We start from the raw sequence: 18,613 nt of genomic DNA on the forward strand, positions 1-18,613 counted from the left end.
ATGTATATACTTATGGCACAAGACAAAAATGTATATTAGTTCATATACATGTTCTTACCTCATGAAAAAAAATACTTTTTTTTTCCCAAAGTTAGCAGTTTCTTACCCATAAAAAATTGTAGTGCAACATTGTCTACCAGAATGTTGTCCAGAGGGACTGTGCAAAGTTTTCCAAAGTTTGCTGCCAGTTTCACAGTATCTATTTCCTGTACAATATAGGATATAGCACTGATAAGTTAATATATTATTTTATTGATTTTATATTTTTTAAATTACTACCAAAAAGTGTTTATATAATGTAAACGGATTTACTTTAACTATAGCAAACTGGTTTGGTTTGGTTTCAAAAAGGCTAGTTTACAGGATCACTGCTATCACCACAATTTTTTGTTTGTGCAACTACATAACAGTGTTTGTTTACAGCATAGATGATTCATGCCCTCTGGGGAATTGGATTCTACCCCTGCCCCAGAATTCCTGTGGGTAAGTTTTTTAAACCTAACTGTTCACAAGTGGTCACTAAGTGTGTAGATAAGAAAATGTTCATCACAACCTTCGGAAATATTTTCTAAAGAAATTAGAGCCATCTTAAAAATGATCTGACACCATGTCAAATTCTGCAGTCAATTCATCAGCACTCCATGATATATAATATGATATAGCTCTGTCTGCATTGATATCAGACTTCCATTAATTATTTTATTGATTGTATTACAGTAGTGTCAGGGGCCTCAGTCATGGACCAGAGCCCTATTTGTTAGGTAGTGTGTTGGTCAATAAGCACAACCTACATCATTTTAATGCCCCATCCAAGCTTAAAGCTCAACTAATGGAGTCCCAAGAAACAGAACAAAGTCAGATTTGCTACAGTAAGAATGCCAGAAGTTTTTCAAATGTCATAAAAAGTAGAGGCTGGAGACTAGGCGGCAACAGAGGAAGCAAGAAGGATGAATTTCTGACACACAAGAACTTCCAAGCAGTGCAAAATACCATTGGTACTTTTAAACAAGTGACTGTCTGAACAACAAACTGTACTTCAAAAGAGAACAGTACCACCAATAAATAGGCAGAAACATTATGAACTCCTACAGTAGAAAAACTGGGACTTGATCTAAGGGCCTCCAGACTGAGCTGCTTGCTGCACGAACTTCCTAATCAGAGGTAGGAATTCAACTGATGATGCAGAGAAGCAAAATTCCAGGAGGGTGAACTCATGTGTCAGAGAAACTGTTTTCTCTTAATTCTTAACTTCATTAGTCAGCTATGCAGCTTACTTCAGTTCTTTTCTAATTGGAAGAGTTTAAAACCAAGATCATTAAAAAATATATTCAAGATTCTGAAAGGTTTGAAAATAAATCTGAAATATGTAATAGTTAAATGTAGCATAATGGCTAAATATTTAGAAATACAGCACTATATAACATTTTCTAACAGAAGCTTTGGTAGGTGAATTTTCCATATAAAACTGAAAGTATGAAGGTGCAACTTTAGCTACACAATTACTCAGTATACAGTTCACTATATTCAGTATATATACACTAAACAGTATAAACTCAAGTGCTATAGTCATATTTTTCCCTTAATGAACTAAAGAGATATTGTGACAATTTCTAGCAAGTCTTCGACAATTTCACATCATTTACAATTAAAACAAACATCAGAAAGAGTATTAATAGAAAAATAGTACTTACTTTTCCTGACTGCAACCTCTGTATTCTTGAATCACATACTTTAACAACATATAATAAGCTGTTTATTTGATTTTTTATAGTATTGATATCTGAAAACAAAACATCACAAGAACTAAGACTAAAGAGGACTGAAGTAGAAACAAACTAGTCATTAAACAATTGATTTGAAGTATATTATCAATTTAAACACATTTTCAAAAGATACATATCACTTTTTCTTGTTTTGTTCTTATGTAAAGAAACCTACCAGAATAGATAACACTGTCAATATTTACAGTAAAGTGGGGGGTTTTTTGGTTTTTTTTTCCCCTCAATTTAATTTCTACTGGAAGAACTGAACTGCAGTTAAGTAGTCTTTTTCCTTCCGTCCTCAATATAACTTTCAGTTGCTATTTAAAAAGTTGAGAGTACTCCATCATCAATAGATGAAACACTACTGAAAGTCAGAACCAGTCAGGCAGGTTTCAATCAGGACATTTGACTTTTATTAAAATATTAATTTTGTTAGAACAAAACCTATCAAGACACATGATTACTGTTAGAAACTATGATAATGGCCACCACAGAAAGGGGAATACAGATGGAGGCAATCAGTCTTCAATCCTAAGCATCAAAGAAAACTCAGGTTTGAATCTTTCACATAACATTTTTAATAGCACTCATAATTAACACCATTTAGTAAGGTAAGAGTTCACATTTTAACACTTTTCCTGTAATTACAAAAAAAAAAAATCTTACTGTTAGCTTTGCCTATTTTATTTCTTCATTAAAATAAAAATACTAACCATCTCCTGCTGTATCTAAGGATCGAAGATATTGCAGTTCTTCTCCAGCCTTATCTCTTACCGCTTCCAGCTCCCCTACATTGTCACTTAATTTAATAACATTCATGAAGGCCTCATAGTTACAATTGGAATCACGAATCTGAAATAGCCAGAAAATGTACAACCCAAATTATGCAGAAGAGAAAAATCTATGCATAGTGTATGCTTCTTCACAGTGAACTGGAATCAGACAATTAAGGGAAAATTGTAATTTTAATATATACTGTATAGTGCCATCACTTTAAAAGCATCATAGTTCATGGCAGCCATGAAATTCAAACTGCTTTCTTAGGATTGTGCCAACTATGGGAAAATAAATCCTTGTGGCAGTTTAAACCTCTAAACTTCTATTTGAACCTGTAGACTTTTTAAATTAAAAGCTAATTTTTTTAAGAAATCGTAAGAACTTTCTGTTCAGAAGAAACAAAGACCAGATTGTGGGGGCCCACACTAATTGTGTGCCTGCCATGTTTAAAGCAACAGATTCTGTCATTTTGCTATCACATACAATTCAGAACACAAGTATGGATCTGGGGTTCCTGGCATCAGGAATGATAAAGACCATACAGCATTTAAGGGTTTTCCCACATTCTATCAAGGAAAAAAGTCAGAACTTTAAGGAGTGGGGATGTGTACAATTGTTTATTAAGACAGGAATGATCCCATGGACAACCAAGACACATTTCACCTCAGAAGACAAAAATTCTGAAAGTTTAAGACCTCACATTTAAAATCCCCTTCTTGGATAATTACAGATCTAGAGCTCTCTCTCTACATGCTAAAACAACAGGTCAGACACTGAGAACTTGCAGTTCAGGGGAAGGGTGAGCTAAGGCACCTTTAAGCCACCATGTTAAAAAAGTCTGGTGACGTTTTCTTTGAAAATCTCTCATGCCCCCTACACCTGCTTTGAAGCAGAGACTTGAAATTCACAGGAACAGACATTGTTTTAGGGATGTGCTCTAGGCTGTGTCTGTGAAAATCTGCCTAAATTTGACCAACTTATAAGTCTTGAAAAATGAAAGTTTGAGCATATTCAGCAGAGACAACTTGGATTTCAGCAGCTAAATTTCCCAAAGGTTCTGTCTATTTTGCACATTCTCTAGCCTGAGGCTAAGCAGGCCTTCCCATGCAACTGCAGCTCTGAGCTGCTGTGCCAGGTCCAGACATTTGAACTGAGTCCAGGGAGACTCTTTACTGTGCTGTCAATGATCCCTCTGCTGGCCCCAGATAGTATGCAGAAGGAAGCTGCCTGATTAGAAAGTCGAGGGGACAAGAGTCAGACCTGCAGGAATAAGAGGGGAATGGACTGGGACAAGGAGTCAGAAGGGGCACGGCAGAAAATGAGACTGGGAGTCTGGCTGGGCAAGGAGTCTGGGGACAAGGAACCAAGATATGTGGGGAACTGGGATTGGCTGGACAAGGAGACTGGGATGGGGAGTTCGGTGGGATGATACAATGATGAGACACCTGAGGAGTGGAGACTGGGATTGGCAAGGTGATGAAAGTGGCACTCACTGGGACAAGAAATGAAGAGAAGAGAGGAGAGTGGAAGAGTGAGGACTGGAGACAGGTTTGGGGGAAGCAAAAAAAAGAGTTGAACTTGGAGGGAATAGGCAGAAAAGTCTGTGGCAATACTCCCCTCCTGGAAAGGAATCTAAAGATACCTGAGTTTCACTACTCCTCTGCTGTGAGCAAACATCTCCAAAACCCATCCCCATCTAGTGCTGTTCCACACAGATGACAACTTATTAACACTACCAGTTACACCGTGACCTCAAGTGACTGACGATCTGAAAAATTAGTAGGTTCCAATGCTGCTGCTTACTTCTGAGTGTCAACTTGACATGATGGAATTTCTGTTTGACTTCGCTTTTTTAAGATCCTGTAGTTAAGATTTTGTCACGGTTATTTTTAGTAAATGTTAGGGATAGGCTGCAGGCAAAAAACAAAAATTCACAGAAGCTGCAACCTGTTTGTGACTTTTATTAAAAATGATGGAGGAAGGAGTGCACTGCAGAAGAGGCTGAAGCCAAAGAAGTCACGTGTGTTCATTAAAGTCATGGAATCCATGACCTCCATGATTAAATCATATCCTTACCTATGACATTACATAATAAAACTATACTAGAAGATTATTAAGTTGCAAAGTCAAACACTCATACATTAGAAAATGCCAGAATGAAAGTTCACTGTAAAACCTTAATTTGGCCCTCGTGTGTGTGTGCGCATTATGATAGTCTTCAACTGCATGATGAATTTTTTTTGGAAGGTGTATAGTGAATGAAGCAATGGTGCCCAATCTTATTACACAGGAAGGCAACATAAACCTAAGCACAACCGTAAGAAACCTAAGCAAAACTGCGTAGGCCAAACAGATTCTACATATTTTAATGAGATTTAAAGTCACCTAACCTAACATCAATCCTGGGCAAGATAATGGAGTGGCTGGTACATTACTCGAACAACAATGAATTAGAGGAGGATAATATAATTAATGTTAAACAACATAAATAAGATTTCAATTTATTTTAATAAGATTTAAAGTCACTTGTACTGATTTATATTTTAGGTTCAGCTTGTTTCGTATGTAGATTACTGTACATAGAAACATTGTCTATTTACACACTTGTGTAAATTAGAATGATGTAAACATGACAAAAAGCTAATCAATCAGCCGCTCATATAATGTGTTGAAGCAGGCCATGGGCCTTATGAAATGCTCTGGTGGGCGATGTACAGTCCGCACACCACAAATTGAGCAACCTTAAAGTAGGGATGACAGCAGACAATGGGCAGTCTAATGCTTACAGCAGTTGAATACTGACTTTGAGAAATGGATTCAATCCCTGCCTCTGACACAGAGTTCCTGTGTGATGCTGGGCAAGTCATTTAAAGAAACTTTGAACAGGCTGTTACTAACTGTAAGTGCTTTGTTTTTAGGGAGCCTGACTTGAGAGCCTGGGACCTGATTAGCAGAAGTGTTAAGTACTTACAGCCACAATTGAAGTAAATGGGAATTGTGATTTAGACATATAAAGTGCTACATCTTCTGAAGAATCAGGCTGTAGGTGTCCCTAACTGGGCCGCAAAAATTAGTGGATACTTTTGACTAGAGTGGATCAAAACAATTTCGATGGAAGCTGATTACTTTGAAAAAAATGCAGTTAGTTGAGACAAACATCTTGCAGGACGGAAAATTTTTGTCAAGAAAAAGGCAAAATGTTTGCAACTGACAGTGTTGTTCTTATTTTTTGTTTCAAATTATATCATAATTTTATTTTATAGTCAAATACTAAATATAATACAGAAAGTCTACACAAAATGACAGTACTGAAATGATGCATTTTGACACTAAACAAAACATTGATAGTCTCTAATTGCATTTTTTAACTTTCATTTTGCCAAAAATTTCAGATTTTTGTTCTGAATCAAAATGAGATGTCTTTCAAAGTGTCAGAATTCCAATGGGAACCAGAATTTCCATTCCAAGCTATTCTATTTTTGAGCATAATATCTTTGTGCAGCTACTTCCCATCTATAAAATGGGGATAGTAACACCATCTTGTCTCACAAGGGTATTGTGAAAAGAAATTAATTAATATTTGTGATGCACTCGAATGCTATTGCGATGAGCACCACAGAAAAGTCCATGAGGAAATTAATAATTCTGACTTCAGCACAGGTTCTGAATAGCACGCAGTAAATAAAGCATGGAACCATGCATTGAACAGAGAGTTAAAAAAAAATATTAAAATAGCTGCATAGCTGTGAATACCATCCATTCTGCACTGAGTTATGTGGGGTCCTGTAGAAAAATAATATGTGATCATGAAACTAAAAATTGTCATAATCCATATGAAAGTAACCTTAATACTGACATTACTTAACTTTTCAGTGCTGACTTTATGTAGTGTGTGGGGGGGGGGGGGGGGGGGCCTGGAAGACAAGTTAAGGAAGATTTTCATTTAAATCTGTCTTCACAGATGACACCTTACTAAGTGGAACTGGAACATCCATCATGAACTTCCATCATAACACAGAGTACAAACATTTTGAAGTCAATAAAACCCCATGGATGGGCTTTCTAACCCTATTAGAAAGTGGGCAGCACAACTTTGGTCTCAGAAATTGGAAATTCGTCTTTTTAACCTGATTTGAATCTAAACAAAGCAAAATTTCTCAGAAAGCATGCCATCTAGTTATTTTTTGGAAATACTTATTTGGAAAGATTCCAACTTCAGACAACTATAATATAGGCCTTTCTGCCTAACATCAATCCTGGGCAAGATAATGGAGTGGCTGGTACATTACTCGATTAACAAAGAATTAAAGGAGGCTAATACAATTAATGTCAATCAACACATGTTTATGGAGCTCATCAAACTAACTTAATATTTTTTAAAGTGATTATACATGTGATTGAAAAAGTTAATAGTGTTGACATACTTTGACTTTATACTACATGACATGTTGATAAAAAACTAGAAAGATATAAAATTAACATGGTATACATTTTATGAATTAAAAGTTGGCTAACTGATAAGTCTCAAAATGTAATTATAAACAGGGAAATCACCACCACTGAGCAGGTGTGTTTTCAGTTGGGTCCCATAGGGATCAGTTCTTGGCCCTAGGCTATTTAACATATTAATCTATTGCCAGGAAGAAAACAAAATCATCACTGAAAGTTTGCAGATAACACAAAAATTGAGGGAGTGCTAAATAATGAAGAGGTCACTAATACAGAGCATTTTTGATTGCTTGTGTCCAGTTTACTAAGCAAACAATGTGCATTTTAATACAGCTAACTGTAAATGTATACATCTAGGAACAAAGAATAAAGGCCATATTTATAGGGTGGCAAACTATGTTTTGCGAAGCAGTGCCATTGAAGAAATTTGGTGTCATGGTAGATAAATAAACTGAACATGAACTCTCCCAGTGTGATGCTGTGGCCAAAATACCTAATACAGTCCTGGGATGCATAAACAAGAGAATATTGAGTAGGAACGGAGAGTATCCTTGATTTATATAGTGGCATGATGATATTTTCTGTCTTATGGTCTTTCCTTTTCCTAATGATTTCTAACATTCTGTTAGCTTTTTTGACTGCTGCTTCACACTAAGCTGTTTTCACAGAACTATCCACAATGATGCCAAGATTTCTTTCTTGAGTTGTAACAGCTAATTTAGACTCCATCATTTTGCATGTATAGCTGGAACTATGTTTTCCAATATGCATTACTTTGCATTTCATTTGACATTTCGTTGCCCAGTCACCCACGTTTTGTGAGATCTCTTTACAGTCAGCTTTGGACTTAACTATCTTATGTAACTTTGTATCATCTGCAGACTTGGCCTCCTCACTGTTTACCCCTTTTCTGCATTATTTATAAATATGTTGAACAGCACTGATCCCAATACAGATCCTTAGGGGACGATGCTATTTATCTCTCTCCATTGTGAAAACTGACCATTTATTCCTATCATTTATTTTCTATCTTTTAACCAGTTACTGATCCATAAGAGGACCATAAGAGACATGGGGTGTGATGTAATGTAATATATCTTTGCTTAAGAGACTTTGATGAGGGACCTTGTCAAAGGCTTTATGAAAGTCCAAGTACATCTTATCAAGTGGATCACCCTTGTCCATGTTTGTTGATACCCTCAAAGAATTCTTTGACATTGGTGAGGCATGATTTCCCTTTACAAAAGGGACTCCTTTGTTGACTCTTCCCCAATGTGTTGTTTTCAGCTATGTATCTGATAATTCTGTCCTGTTTCAACCAATTTCCTAGTACTTAAGTTAGGTTTACCAGCCTGTAATTGCCTAGATCACCCATCTAGCATTCTTAAAAAATCATTCTTACATTAGCTATCCTCCAGTCACCAGGTACAGAGGCTGATTTAAGCAATAGGTTAAATACCACAATTAGTAGTTCTGCAATTTCATATTTGAGTTACGTCTGGTCCTGGTGACTTATTACTGTTTAATTTATCAATTTGTTCCAAAACCATCTTGAAAGACGTATCGATCTGGGACAGTTCCTTATGTGTCACCTAAAAAGAATTGCTCAAGTGTGGAAATCTCCATCACATCTTCTGCAGTGAAGACTGATGCAGAGAATTTATTTAGCTTCTCCACAACGACCCTGTCTCCCTTGAGTGCTCCTTCAGCATCTCAATCACACAGTGGCCCCACTGATTGTTTTGCAGGCTAACTGCTTCTGATGTACTTAAACTACTATTAGTTTTTGTTTCATCTGTCATTCCTAAAGCCCTTAAGAAAACTACTTCATTTGGAGGCATGCAATGAGAAATATTAATAATGTTACTGAATTCATCTTTATTTTAGTATTATGATCTGTTACTGTTTTTATCTTTCATGTAAGGCTAAAACAATTCCCAAAATTCTTACAATATAGTTTTTGATTAACCAAAATCTGTTGCTCCATTAAAAATGTCTGTCTACTCTCATTCCATTAAAAATGATTGAGAACATTCAAGTTGCAGTTAAACAATTAAAAGTCAGGCAACAAAAAAGTATAAGGTTGCATATGCACTTTACCTCTGCCCTTTTGTGCATAATTTAGGTGACCTCTCTACTGTGAGCCTTAGGAACTGTGCAGCTTTAACCTTACAGCAGGATGCATGTTAAATTATACATCAGCTCACAACTAAATGTTTCACTGTGCTGTGTGCAAGTGCAGACTTCCTTAGCTGTGCAACATAATTAGGAAAGTACTGTGTATGTGCAAAGTGTGATTTAAGATGTCATGTCTATTCCAACCCAAAACTAACTTTTTGATGCAACTCTCACAAGCATTTTTCAAATGAAGGCATTTCCATAAGAAATACTGACTACTGCAGAACTAGACCCCTCAAAACACTTTACCAGAGGTCGGCATCCCATGTTGCACAACGGACACTTGACAAAATTACCCTACTTAGTGACGGACGTGGGGGGGGGTATGTCATTTAGTTATTCAATTTTTTGAAAAATTAACATGGACCTCAAAATTTTTACCACGGACACTTGTGTTCATGTACAGATACATTGCTGACCCCTGCACTTCACTATAAAATCATTAAAAAATTAATTCTTGAAGACAAATTACTTTCCTCCTTAATTTGATTGTACTCAATTTTTACTCAAACTTTTTTAAAAAGTTCACCTGCAGGTAGAGAGCAAGCTTAGAAACTATCATCCTGAAAAAACAAAGTTTGAGAACATTATAAAGCCACCAAAGCAGGGGATTAGAATAGGAATTCTCATGCAACATTAATGATAGCATCACTACCACTTTTACTCTATTGATGTACTATTACAAATTGTATTTCCATTAAACCAACCATGCTTAAAGAGCACAGGAAAAGAGAATAGGAATGTGCTTACAGATGAATATCCTGGAAATACTACTGAAGCACTGAAAAGCTTACCATCCATATGACATACTGATTAATATAATCAGGATCACTGAGCTGGTTTATTAATGGAAGAAGAATTCCTCGTGCGAGGATTTCCTGAAAAATGAAATGTAATACAATTGAAATCTGTCCTCTATATCTAAAAAGTGACAAATAGTTTACTCAAAAAACTATCAATTTTTACTATGAATTCAACGTAAAGCTTCTATTTGAGTAACAAGTGAAACTTCAAGCATATTAAGAACTTAAAAACAAATTCTGAAACAAAAATTAACAAAAATTAGATTTATTTCTCAGAACTCGCTCTCCACACCCAAAGGTAAATTCTTGTGATAAATAAAGAATGTTAACTCTCTTAGTCCGCTGTGTGACCAGTACAGAAACTAGGCATCTGACCTCAAGGAAGATAACCTAAATATCACAGCGATAGGAACCTTAGAGAAATATGACAAATGAAACACTCATCCCCATAAGATTTTAAGAATGTTAGTATTAGTTGGACAAGAATACAATGGTGACCACTGAAAACATTTACCTTCTTAGTATCTGCAGTCTCAGTTATTTCCCATTTTAAGTATATCAGAGTTACAGTATCACAAAAACCATTGAGTGATATCAGTAGGTAAATATTGACTTTTTAACACTGACGATTGCACATCCAAAAGTCACTCATATCTCTAACAAATGTCATCTAGAATTGTTCACCAATGTCACATAAAAGGTCAACACCTCCGTATGAAAACATGTATCTAACCTACTATGTTGAAAAGTATCATAATATAATAGCTGATGATTGCATTTTATACAATATACAAAACCAGTGACCTAGATCTAAATTTCTTTTATAATATATATGGACTGGAAGTCTTAGGGTAAAATATAAATCCTAAATTTACCCTGACAAAGTATCGCATGATCTTGTTCTGGAAGTCTCCAGGAGGTAGCAATAAATACAGTAACACCTCACACAGATCCCTCAGGAATCCTACAGAAAAACAACAAAATATCAATCCAATACAGAGTAGTGATAACACTACATGTTCCCTCCCATTATTCTGATATAATGAGAAAAGCTTCAGTTTATATACTGAATTTGAAAGCATTAAATACACTTTTCAATGATTCTCAAACTTTTGTTTTTCTACTTTATACAAACATATGCAACTGTCTTCAAATCTTATAATGAAAATGACTTTACTGATTTTATATATATTGACTAGAATGGATGGATGTGTGCATGGTCTTAACTCTCACAGAAGCAGCTACTTCCCTTCAGTGCATTTTTTTTCATACTTATGCATAGAGCACTTCAGGATTTTTTCAACAAAACAGTTTTTTGTTGGAAAAGGCAAGCTAGCTGAAACAAACTCTTCATAGGAATGAATCAGTTTCCATTAAACTTTCATTGGGAAGTTTCTCAGGTCCAGGATATAAGAGAAAGACCCAGAATAGCTAATGGTCCAGTGGTCAGGGTACTCATGTGGGATACCCCGATTCAAATCTCTGCTCAATCAGACAGACCAGAGACGTGAACCTGGAGAATGCCTGGCTGTGAGGATGGAGTTGACAGAAGGGCTTAGGCTTCCTTGACCATGAGATGCTGTTCTGGGAAAAAGGACTACTAAGCAGAGATGCGGTCCACTTATCAAGGAAGGGGAAGAGCATATTTGGATACAGACTGGCTAACCAAGTGAGGAGGGCTTTAAACTAAGTTCAATGGGGGCAGGTGACAAAAGCCCAGAGGTAAGTCAAAAAACATGGACACCTGGGAGAAGGGTTGAATGTGGGGGAGACTATGAGCCATTATAGCAGGGATAAGGGAGAAATATGAGAGAATACGTGAGGAAATCAAATCAGTATCTTAGATGTGTGTATACTAATGCAACAAGTATGGGGAATAAGCAGGAAGAATTCAAAATGCTAGTTAATAAACAGTTGGCATCACAGATTAATACACATCACAGATTAATACTGGACTATTGGTATAGAAGGATACAGCTTGCTCAGGAAAAAAGGGAGGTGGTGTTGACATATATATCAAAAATGTACACACCTGGATTGAGGCTGAGATGGAAAAAGAATACAGACTTGTTGAAAGTCTCTAAGTAAGGATAAAAGGGGTAAAAAAACAAGGGTGATTCCATTATAGGGGTCTACTACAGACCACCTAACCAGGAAGAAGAGGTGGATGAGTTTTTTTTAAAAAAACTACTAACAAAATCATCTAAAACACAGGACTTGGTGGTGATGGGGGACTTCAGCTACTCAGACATCTGTTGGGAAAATAATGCAGCAAGGCACAGATTTATCCAACAAGTTCTTGGAATGTACTGGAGATAATTTTTTTTATTATTTCAGAAGGTGGAGAAAGCTATTGAGAGAGGCTGTTCTAGATCTGATTCTGACAAACAGGGAGGAACTGGTTAAGAATTTGAAAGTGGAAAGCACCTTGGGTGAAAGCAATCACGAAATGGTAGCATTCACCATTCTCAGCAACGGTAGAAGGGAAAACATTGCAATAAAGATAATGGATTTCAAGAAGGCAGACTTGAGCAAATTCAGGGAGTTGGTAGTTAAGATCCCATAGGAAGCAAGTCTAAGGGGAAAAACATTTCAAGAGAGTTGGCAGTTTTTCAAAAGAGACATTATTAAGGGCAAACTATCCCACTGTACAGGAAAGATAAGAAGTATGGCAAAAGACCACCTGGGCTTAAGCAGGAGATATTCAGTTATCTGAAACTCAAAAGCAAGTCCTATAAAAAGTAGAAACTAGGTCAAATTACAAAGAATGAATATAAACAAACAACACAAGTATGTAGGGACAAAATTAGAAAGGCTAAAGCATAAAACAAAATTAAACTACTTAGACACATAAAAGGTAACAAGAAAATATTCTTCAAATACATTAGAAGCAAGAGAAACACCAAGGACAGGCTAGGTCCATTACTCAAGAGGAGGGGGGCACGCAACAATAGAGAATGTGGAAATGGTATAAGTGCTAAATGACATTTGTGTTTCAGTTTTCAAACAGATTACAGTACATACAAAAAGAAAAATGACCATTTACGAAGGAGTACTGTGGAAAGGGATCTGGGGGTCACAGTGGATCACAAGCTAAACACAGGTCAACAGTGTAACACTGTTGCAAAAAAAGCAAACATTCTAGGATGTATTAGCAGGAGCGTTATAAGCAAGACACAGGAATATATTCCACGCTGATATAGCCTCAACTGGAGTAGTATGTTCAGTTCTGGGTGCCACATTTCTGGAAATATGTGGTCAAACTGGAGAAAGTCCAGAGAAGAGCAACAAAAATTATTTTAAAAGTCTAGAAAACATGACCTATGAGGAAAAATTGAAAAAAATGGTTTCGTTTAGGCTGGAGAACAGAAGACTGAGGGCAGGACATAACAGTTTTCAAGTACATAAAGTGTTACAAGGAGGAGGGAGGTAAATTGTTCTCGTTAACCTCTGAGGATAGCACAAGAAGCAACGGGCTTAAATTGCAGCAAGAGGAGGTTTAGATTTGACATTACGAAAAACCTCCTAAATGTCAGGATAGTTAAGCACTGGAGTAAGTTGCCCAGGGAAATGGTGGAACCCTTGTCATTGGAGATTTTTAAGAGCAGGTTAGACAAACACCTGTCAGGGATGGTCTAGATAATACTTAGTCCTCCCATGAGTGGAGGAGACTGGACTAGATGATCGCTCAAGGCCCCTTCCACTCTACGATTCTCTGATTCCTACAACCCAAGAGTGCCCTAATCACTGGGCGACACAGTCAAACTCTCTCTCTCATTCTAACCCAAGTGGAATGGTTCCAATGGGAAAGAGACGCACCTCAGAAAAGCCAATAGCATGACGTTTAGGACACTCACGTGGGAGACCCAGCCTCAAGTCCCTGCTCTGAACCAGGCAGTAACTGTACTATTAATTACATAAAATTTCTTGTAACTATTATTGATTTTTTATTTTTTAAACAAAACAGATCCTTGTTTCTTCATCCAGATGACGGTATGATGTCAGATGTAGAATTAACTAGCCTCTCCCTCCTCCCACCCCCATCTATAAAGGGATACCATGAACTTGAATAAAGTCACATTTACATCAAATTCTTTCAGCCCTTGTTACATATATTGTCACTGCCACTAAAAGGATAATACTGACATACACTAATCAAGAAATATATGAAATATGTCATAACTGGTTGCAGTGAAGTTAACAGCTTTGCTATGAATCTCTTCCATGTTATTGGCTGATGCCATAACTAACATAGCTTAATGTAGCAACACAACTCTTCGAAAATAATTATTAGAAAAACCTTCTTCATCTTTGGGAGAAGTGCAGACTAGATCACGACAGACTTCCTTCTCCATTTCAACTTCAACCTTAAAGAATGTATCTACAAGGTCTTCTGCTGTACCTACACAAAAGACATTAGAAGATATTTGTGTATATGAAAGACTCTTTTGTAAGTCACTAGTAATTGAATACAAATAAAACATTGTTTGGATGAAGTGAAGAATAGAGAAATTTGCTACACAAGGTCAACAACAAAAAAGGCAAATGCATTTTCAATTATGGCAATACCTTTCATTTGATCATCTTTTTCTGTTATCCTTTGTTGAGCTTTTCTGAATACTCGAAGATGAGTGGCAAAATCATCAACAAGTCGTGTGGTGAAATAAGGCTGCCAGTCCATTTCTTTTGACCTTACAGAAAACAGACTATACATCAACAAAAATTTTTAAATTTCTTTTAATGTTAATGTAAACAGTAGTTATCTAAGGACTTGAGAATTATAATTTGGTATTACATTTCTGAAAGCCTGTACAATTACTATATGAACAGTCAACAATACGGTCCTGCTGTAACTTATCAGCTCAGGGAGGTCTACAGAAGGCTATACAAAAGAGTTACTTTGACACACTCAAACACACGTTTCCATGTTTAGATTGTTTGTTCGTACAACACTAAAAAGCTTTATAGCAACAAAAAACAACACATATGGAGGATGAGAAAAAGCTTAAAAGATGTATGATTTCTTACATACTATAAATGAATTTACAAAATCAACTATAAAGTATATTGTACAACAGTAATTTCAACATTTGCATCAAAATGTTAAAAATGAGCATATTTGCATTTTTCATAAATTGTATTAAGCATAAGAAAACAAAGGTCAAACATTTATAGTGTCTCAATGTAATACTAATAGATCTCTCAGATTTGTGACATTACTTGTGAGAAAATATGTAACCAAATTATTTTCTCACACCTTGCAATATGTAATCATAGTAGAAATCACATTAGAACATTGCACTTGCTTGTAGCTAAACAAGGAACCATTTAAAAAAAATCACATGAACTGTGAGGAAGCCAGTTATATTGATGATATATTATACATTTGGTCAAAACAGCAGCCACCATTTTATTATATTTATGTATCAACATTTCATTAGTGCTCTTAGGGAAAACAACACTTTCTAACTGTGTAGACTAAAGGGTGTTCCTCCCTTTTGCTTTTAGTAAAGCAGGAGGCAGGCAATCACAACTCCTCCTTCTTGCTAGGCATTCCCATTCCGGGTTCTTTCTTACCTGAAAAACAAGAGTAAACCACTCTGGTAACTGCTCTGCCTGAAAGGGCCTCACTACAATACTCATAAGTAAAGCCACCTTGGTTTCTGTACAGCTTTCCCACCAAGATAGGTAAGAAACTTTACAAATGGTTGAGCCTACAGCGAAGTCTAGTCTAGAAGTATGAACTAGAGGAAAAGATAAATAGAAAGCATTACACTTTGAAGAGTATTGCAAAGCTATGATTCAGAAACCAAACTGTTCACTTGTAGTAAATACCTAATAATCACACAAAGAACACTGGGTGGCAGCCTTACCTAATTTCTCTGACAAGCATATCCCAAGAAGAAGAAAAAGAATTATGGAGAAAAATAATCCACTTACCTACAACAGCTGTATACCAAGCTATAACCACTGTAACAAACTTGAGCAGCCTTTTTTTTTTTTTTTTGAATTACAGCCTATTTATGGCTTTGCGCCAATTCTATAAAGTAAAGTTCTTAAAAATAAGATATGAATAAGTGCAATCCTCTTAATCTTACAAGGACAGCAAATTCTACTTTAACGTCCAAACAGGTCAATCTAGTTATAACTAATTCATTAGCTCTCCTGTAAACTGTTACATTTTTTGCCCACAGCTAAATAGAACTCAAAAATCTGTGAATTTCTTCCTTCCCTATAAAAATAAATCAATGAAGTAATTGCACAGAATCACAGTAATTAAAAGATGGAAGCAAATAGCAGCCCATCTCCTGCAAATGCAGGGTTATTTCTCACAGCACACAGCCTCTCGTGTTGCTTAGTCTAGTTTTAAGTGTCCCAAGCGATAGCACTTGAAAGTTTCCACTATCCTATAGCCCAACAGATTTCAATGGTATGACATCTTCTTGATATTAAGACTAATTTTCAGCATTTTTTTCACCCATTATTCTAGTTACATCCCACTGTTCACCCTACATTATTTTTCATCTCCACTGGCTACTCCTGGGGGCATTCTGCGCCAAAAAATTAAAAATTCTGCACACAATATTTTAAAATTCTGCAAATGTTATTTGTCAAAATAACACTATGTAATCATGCCCGTTTCAATTATTTTGATAATTTATTTAAAAATATCTGTCAGCAAGTATGTCTGTAACAATACAGACACACACAAAATTTCCCCCAGGAGTAGAGAGTTAGAGAAATCCCTATGACAACCCAGGACCTGTTTCTCTGCCCCCTCTCCTCCACCAAGAGCCCAGCCGGGGGCCAGACACACACAACCCCACCCCTACAAAGCCCACCTGCAGGGCGCCCCCTACAACCAATACACCCAACCCCCCTCCTCCCCAAAGTCCAACCGCAGGGGTTCCCCAGCCAAGATACCTGCACCCCCTCCACCTGCAAAACTCAGCTGCGGGCCTCCCGCCTTGCTCAGAGACCCATCCCCCTCCCCATCAGAGCCCAGGGATCCAGAGGAAGAAAAACTGACCTGATCCCAGGCTTACTGCGCACCATCCTCTCCTTCCCTCAAGGCATGCTGTGAATTGCAGCTGCCAGGAACCCTCTAGCTCCCTGGAACCCTCTAGCTCCCTATCCCTCCCCTCAGGAGTATCTTCAAGTCCAAGCTGGGCTCTGCTGAGTCCACGAGCCCTTAGTCGCTGCTAGCAGCACTGCAGTCCATTTCTGTGGGGGAAAATGAAATTCTGCACGCACAATGTTAATTTCTGCAAAATTCTGCATTGTGCAGCGGCACAGAATTCCCCCAAGAGTAACTGGAAATAAAACCCTTACTTTTGAAATGTTGGCAGATTAAATACAATTATTAATCTTTCCTCAAGTCACTGTCACTACCACTTGATTCTTTCTAGCACTGTTATCTGAACTTGCTCCAGCTTGCTATCTACCCAGTATCTTTCTGGCAATGACATTGCTAAAATTTAACAATATTCCACTCTGTTTACTCAGATTAGAGGATGGTCCAATGGCTGCAGCTGTCTTGAACTATTATTTTTTCACAAAATTCAGATACTTCTTTTTGTACTATGCTTAAGAACAGTTGAAGTTTTTTAAAAATATATAAACTCCAGCTGTTACATTGCAATCTACAGATAATATTCTGTACTTGCTTAAACTTATGTTTATATAAACACAAAGTCTTACCTCGTAGAAAACTGAATAAGTGCATTTTGAAGAGCCTGCCTGATTTCAAGAAGAAAGGATTCATCATCACTTAGTGTATAATACCAGTACTGGACATAGTCCCTCAGTGAAAACTGGATTACCTAAAATTTAAAAAAAGGATACAAAATAGCTTTTAGCATGTGATGCAATGACTGTCATTTAAAAGTTCATGTGATAAAGAATGCTCTCTCATATCCTTTACATCACAGTGATTGAGACATTGCTATACAGATAACAACCTCAACGTTGTTTATGTTTAACTCAGCCTCTCTACAGTTGACTAATCTTCACCCTTCTCTATTGTTACAATGATGAAAACACCAAGGCATATTTCAAAACATACAGAGACAAGGCTGAGCATCAAAAAACAAGCCCTGAAATCTTTGCTTTTACCAATATTTTTTTATGCTTATACAGACATGAAACATATCTTAGACTATGCAAATTTACTCACAACCACATGAAATTCTCAGGCCTGGTCTACAAGGAGGGGTGGGGGGTAGGGTGTCGATCTAAGATACGCAACTTCAGCCATGAGAATAGCATAGCTGAAGTTGACGTATCTTAGATTGAATTAAAATTACTTGCTCCGTGTCCTTGCAACACTGGATTGATGGCTGTGGCTCCCCCGTCGACTCTGCTTGCGCCTCTCGCACTGCTGAGTTCAGCAGTCGATGGGAGAGCAATCGGGGATCAATTTATCGCTTCTACACTACATGAGATATATCGATCCCTGATAGATTGATCACTACCCACCGATCCAGCGGGTTGTGTAGATGTACCCTCAGACTTCCTGCAGTTGTGGAAGGCCCCAAACACGGTGAAACACCATTGTACTGCTTGGCTGGAAGGAATGATAATCAGAGAAGCTATGCAGAGGGATTCTGCAGTTCCTGGAATTAAATAGCTACTCTCTCCATA

At 37.0% G+C, this 18,613-nt stretch overlaps 1 protein-coding gene across 4 annotated transcripts in view; it reads right to left on the reverse strand.

The window, feature by feature from the left end:
* The window catches only part of SNX13 (sorting nexin 13), a 150,225-nt gene that overhangs the window by 63,308 nt on the left and 68,304 nt on the right, over positions 1 to 18,613 (reverse strand). For all 4 annotated transcript variants that reach the window (XM_050938590.1, XM_050938589.1, XM_050938588.1 and 1 more), the window contains 8 exons: positions 17,672 to 17,793; positions 14,540 to 14,661; positions 14,271 to 14,372; positions 10,846 to 10,934; positions 9,962 to 10,045; positions 2,477 to 2,615; positions 1,692 to 1,780; positions 107 to 206 (listed from right to left, as the gene is read on the reverse strand). In XM_050938590.1, the coding sequence (XP_050794547.1) occupies positions 107 to 206; positions 1,692 to 1,780; positions 2,477 to 2,615; positions 9,962 to 10,045; positions 10,846 to 10,934; positions 14,271 to 14,372; positions 14,540 to 14,661; positions 17,672 to 17,793 (847 nt within the window). The remainder of the gene's footprint in view (positions 1 to 106; positions 207 to 1,691; positions 1,781 to 2,476; positions 2,616 to 9,961; positions 10,046 to 10,845; positions 10,935 to 14,270; positions 14,373 to 14,539; positions 14,662 to 17,671; positions 17,794 to 18,613) is intronic.

The sequence above is a fragment of the Gopherus flavomarginatus genome, chromosome 2, assembly GCF_025201925.1.
Source record: "Gopherus flavomarginatus isolate rGopFla2 chromosome 2, rGopFla2.mat.asm, whole genome shotgun sequence".
Lineage (NCBI taxonomy): Eukaryota > Metazoa > Chordata > Testudines > Testudinidae > Gopherus > Gopherus flavomarginatus.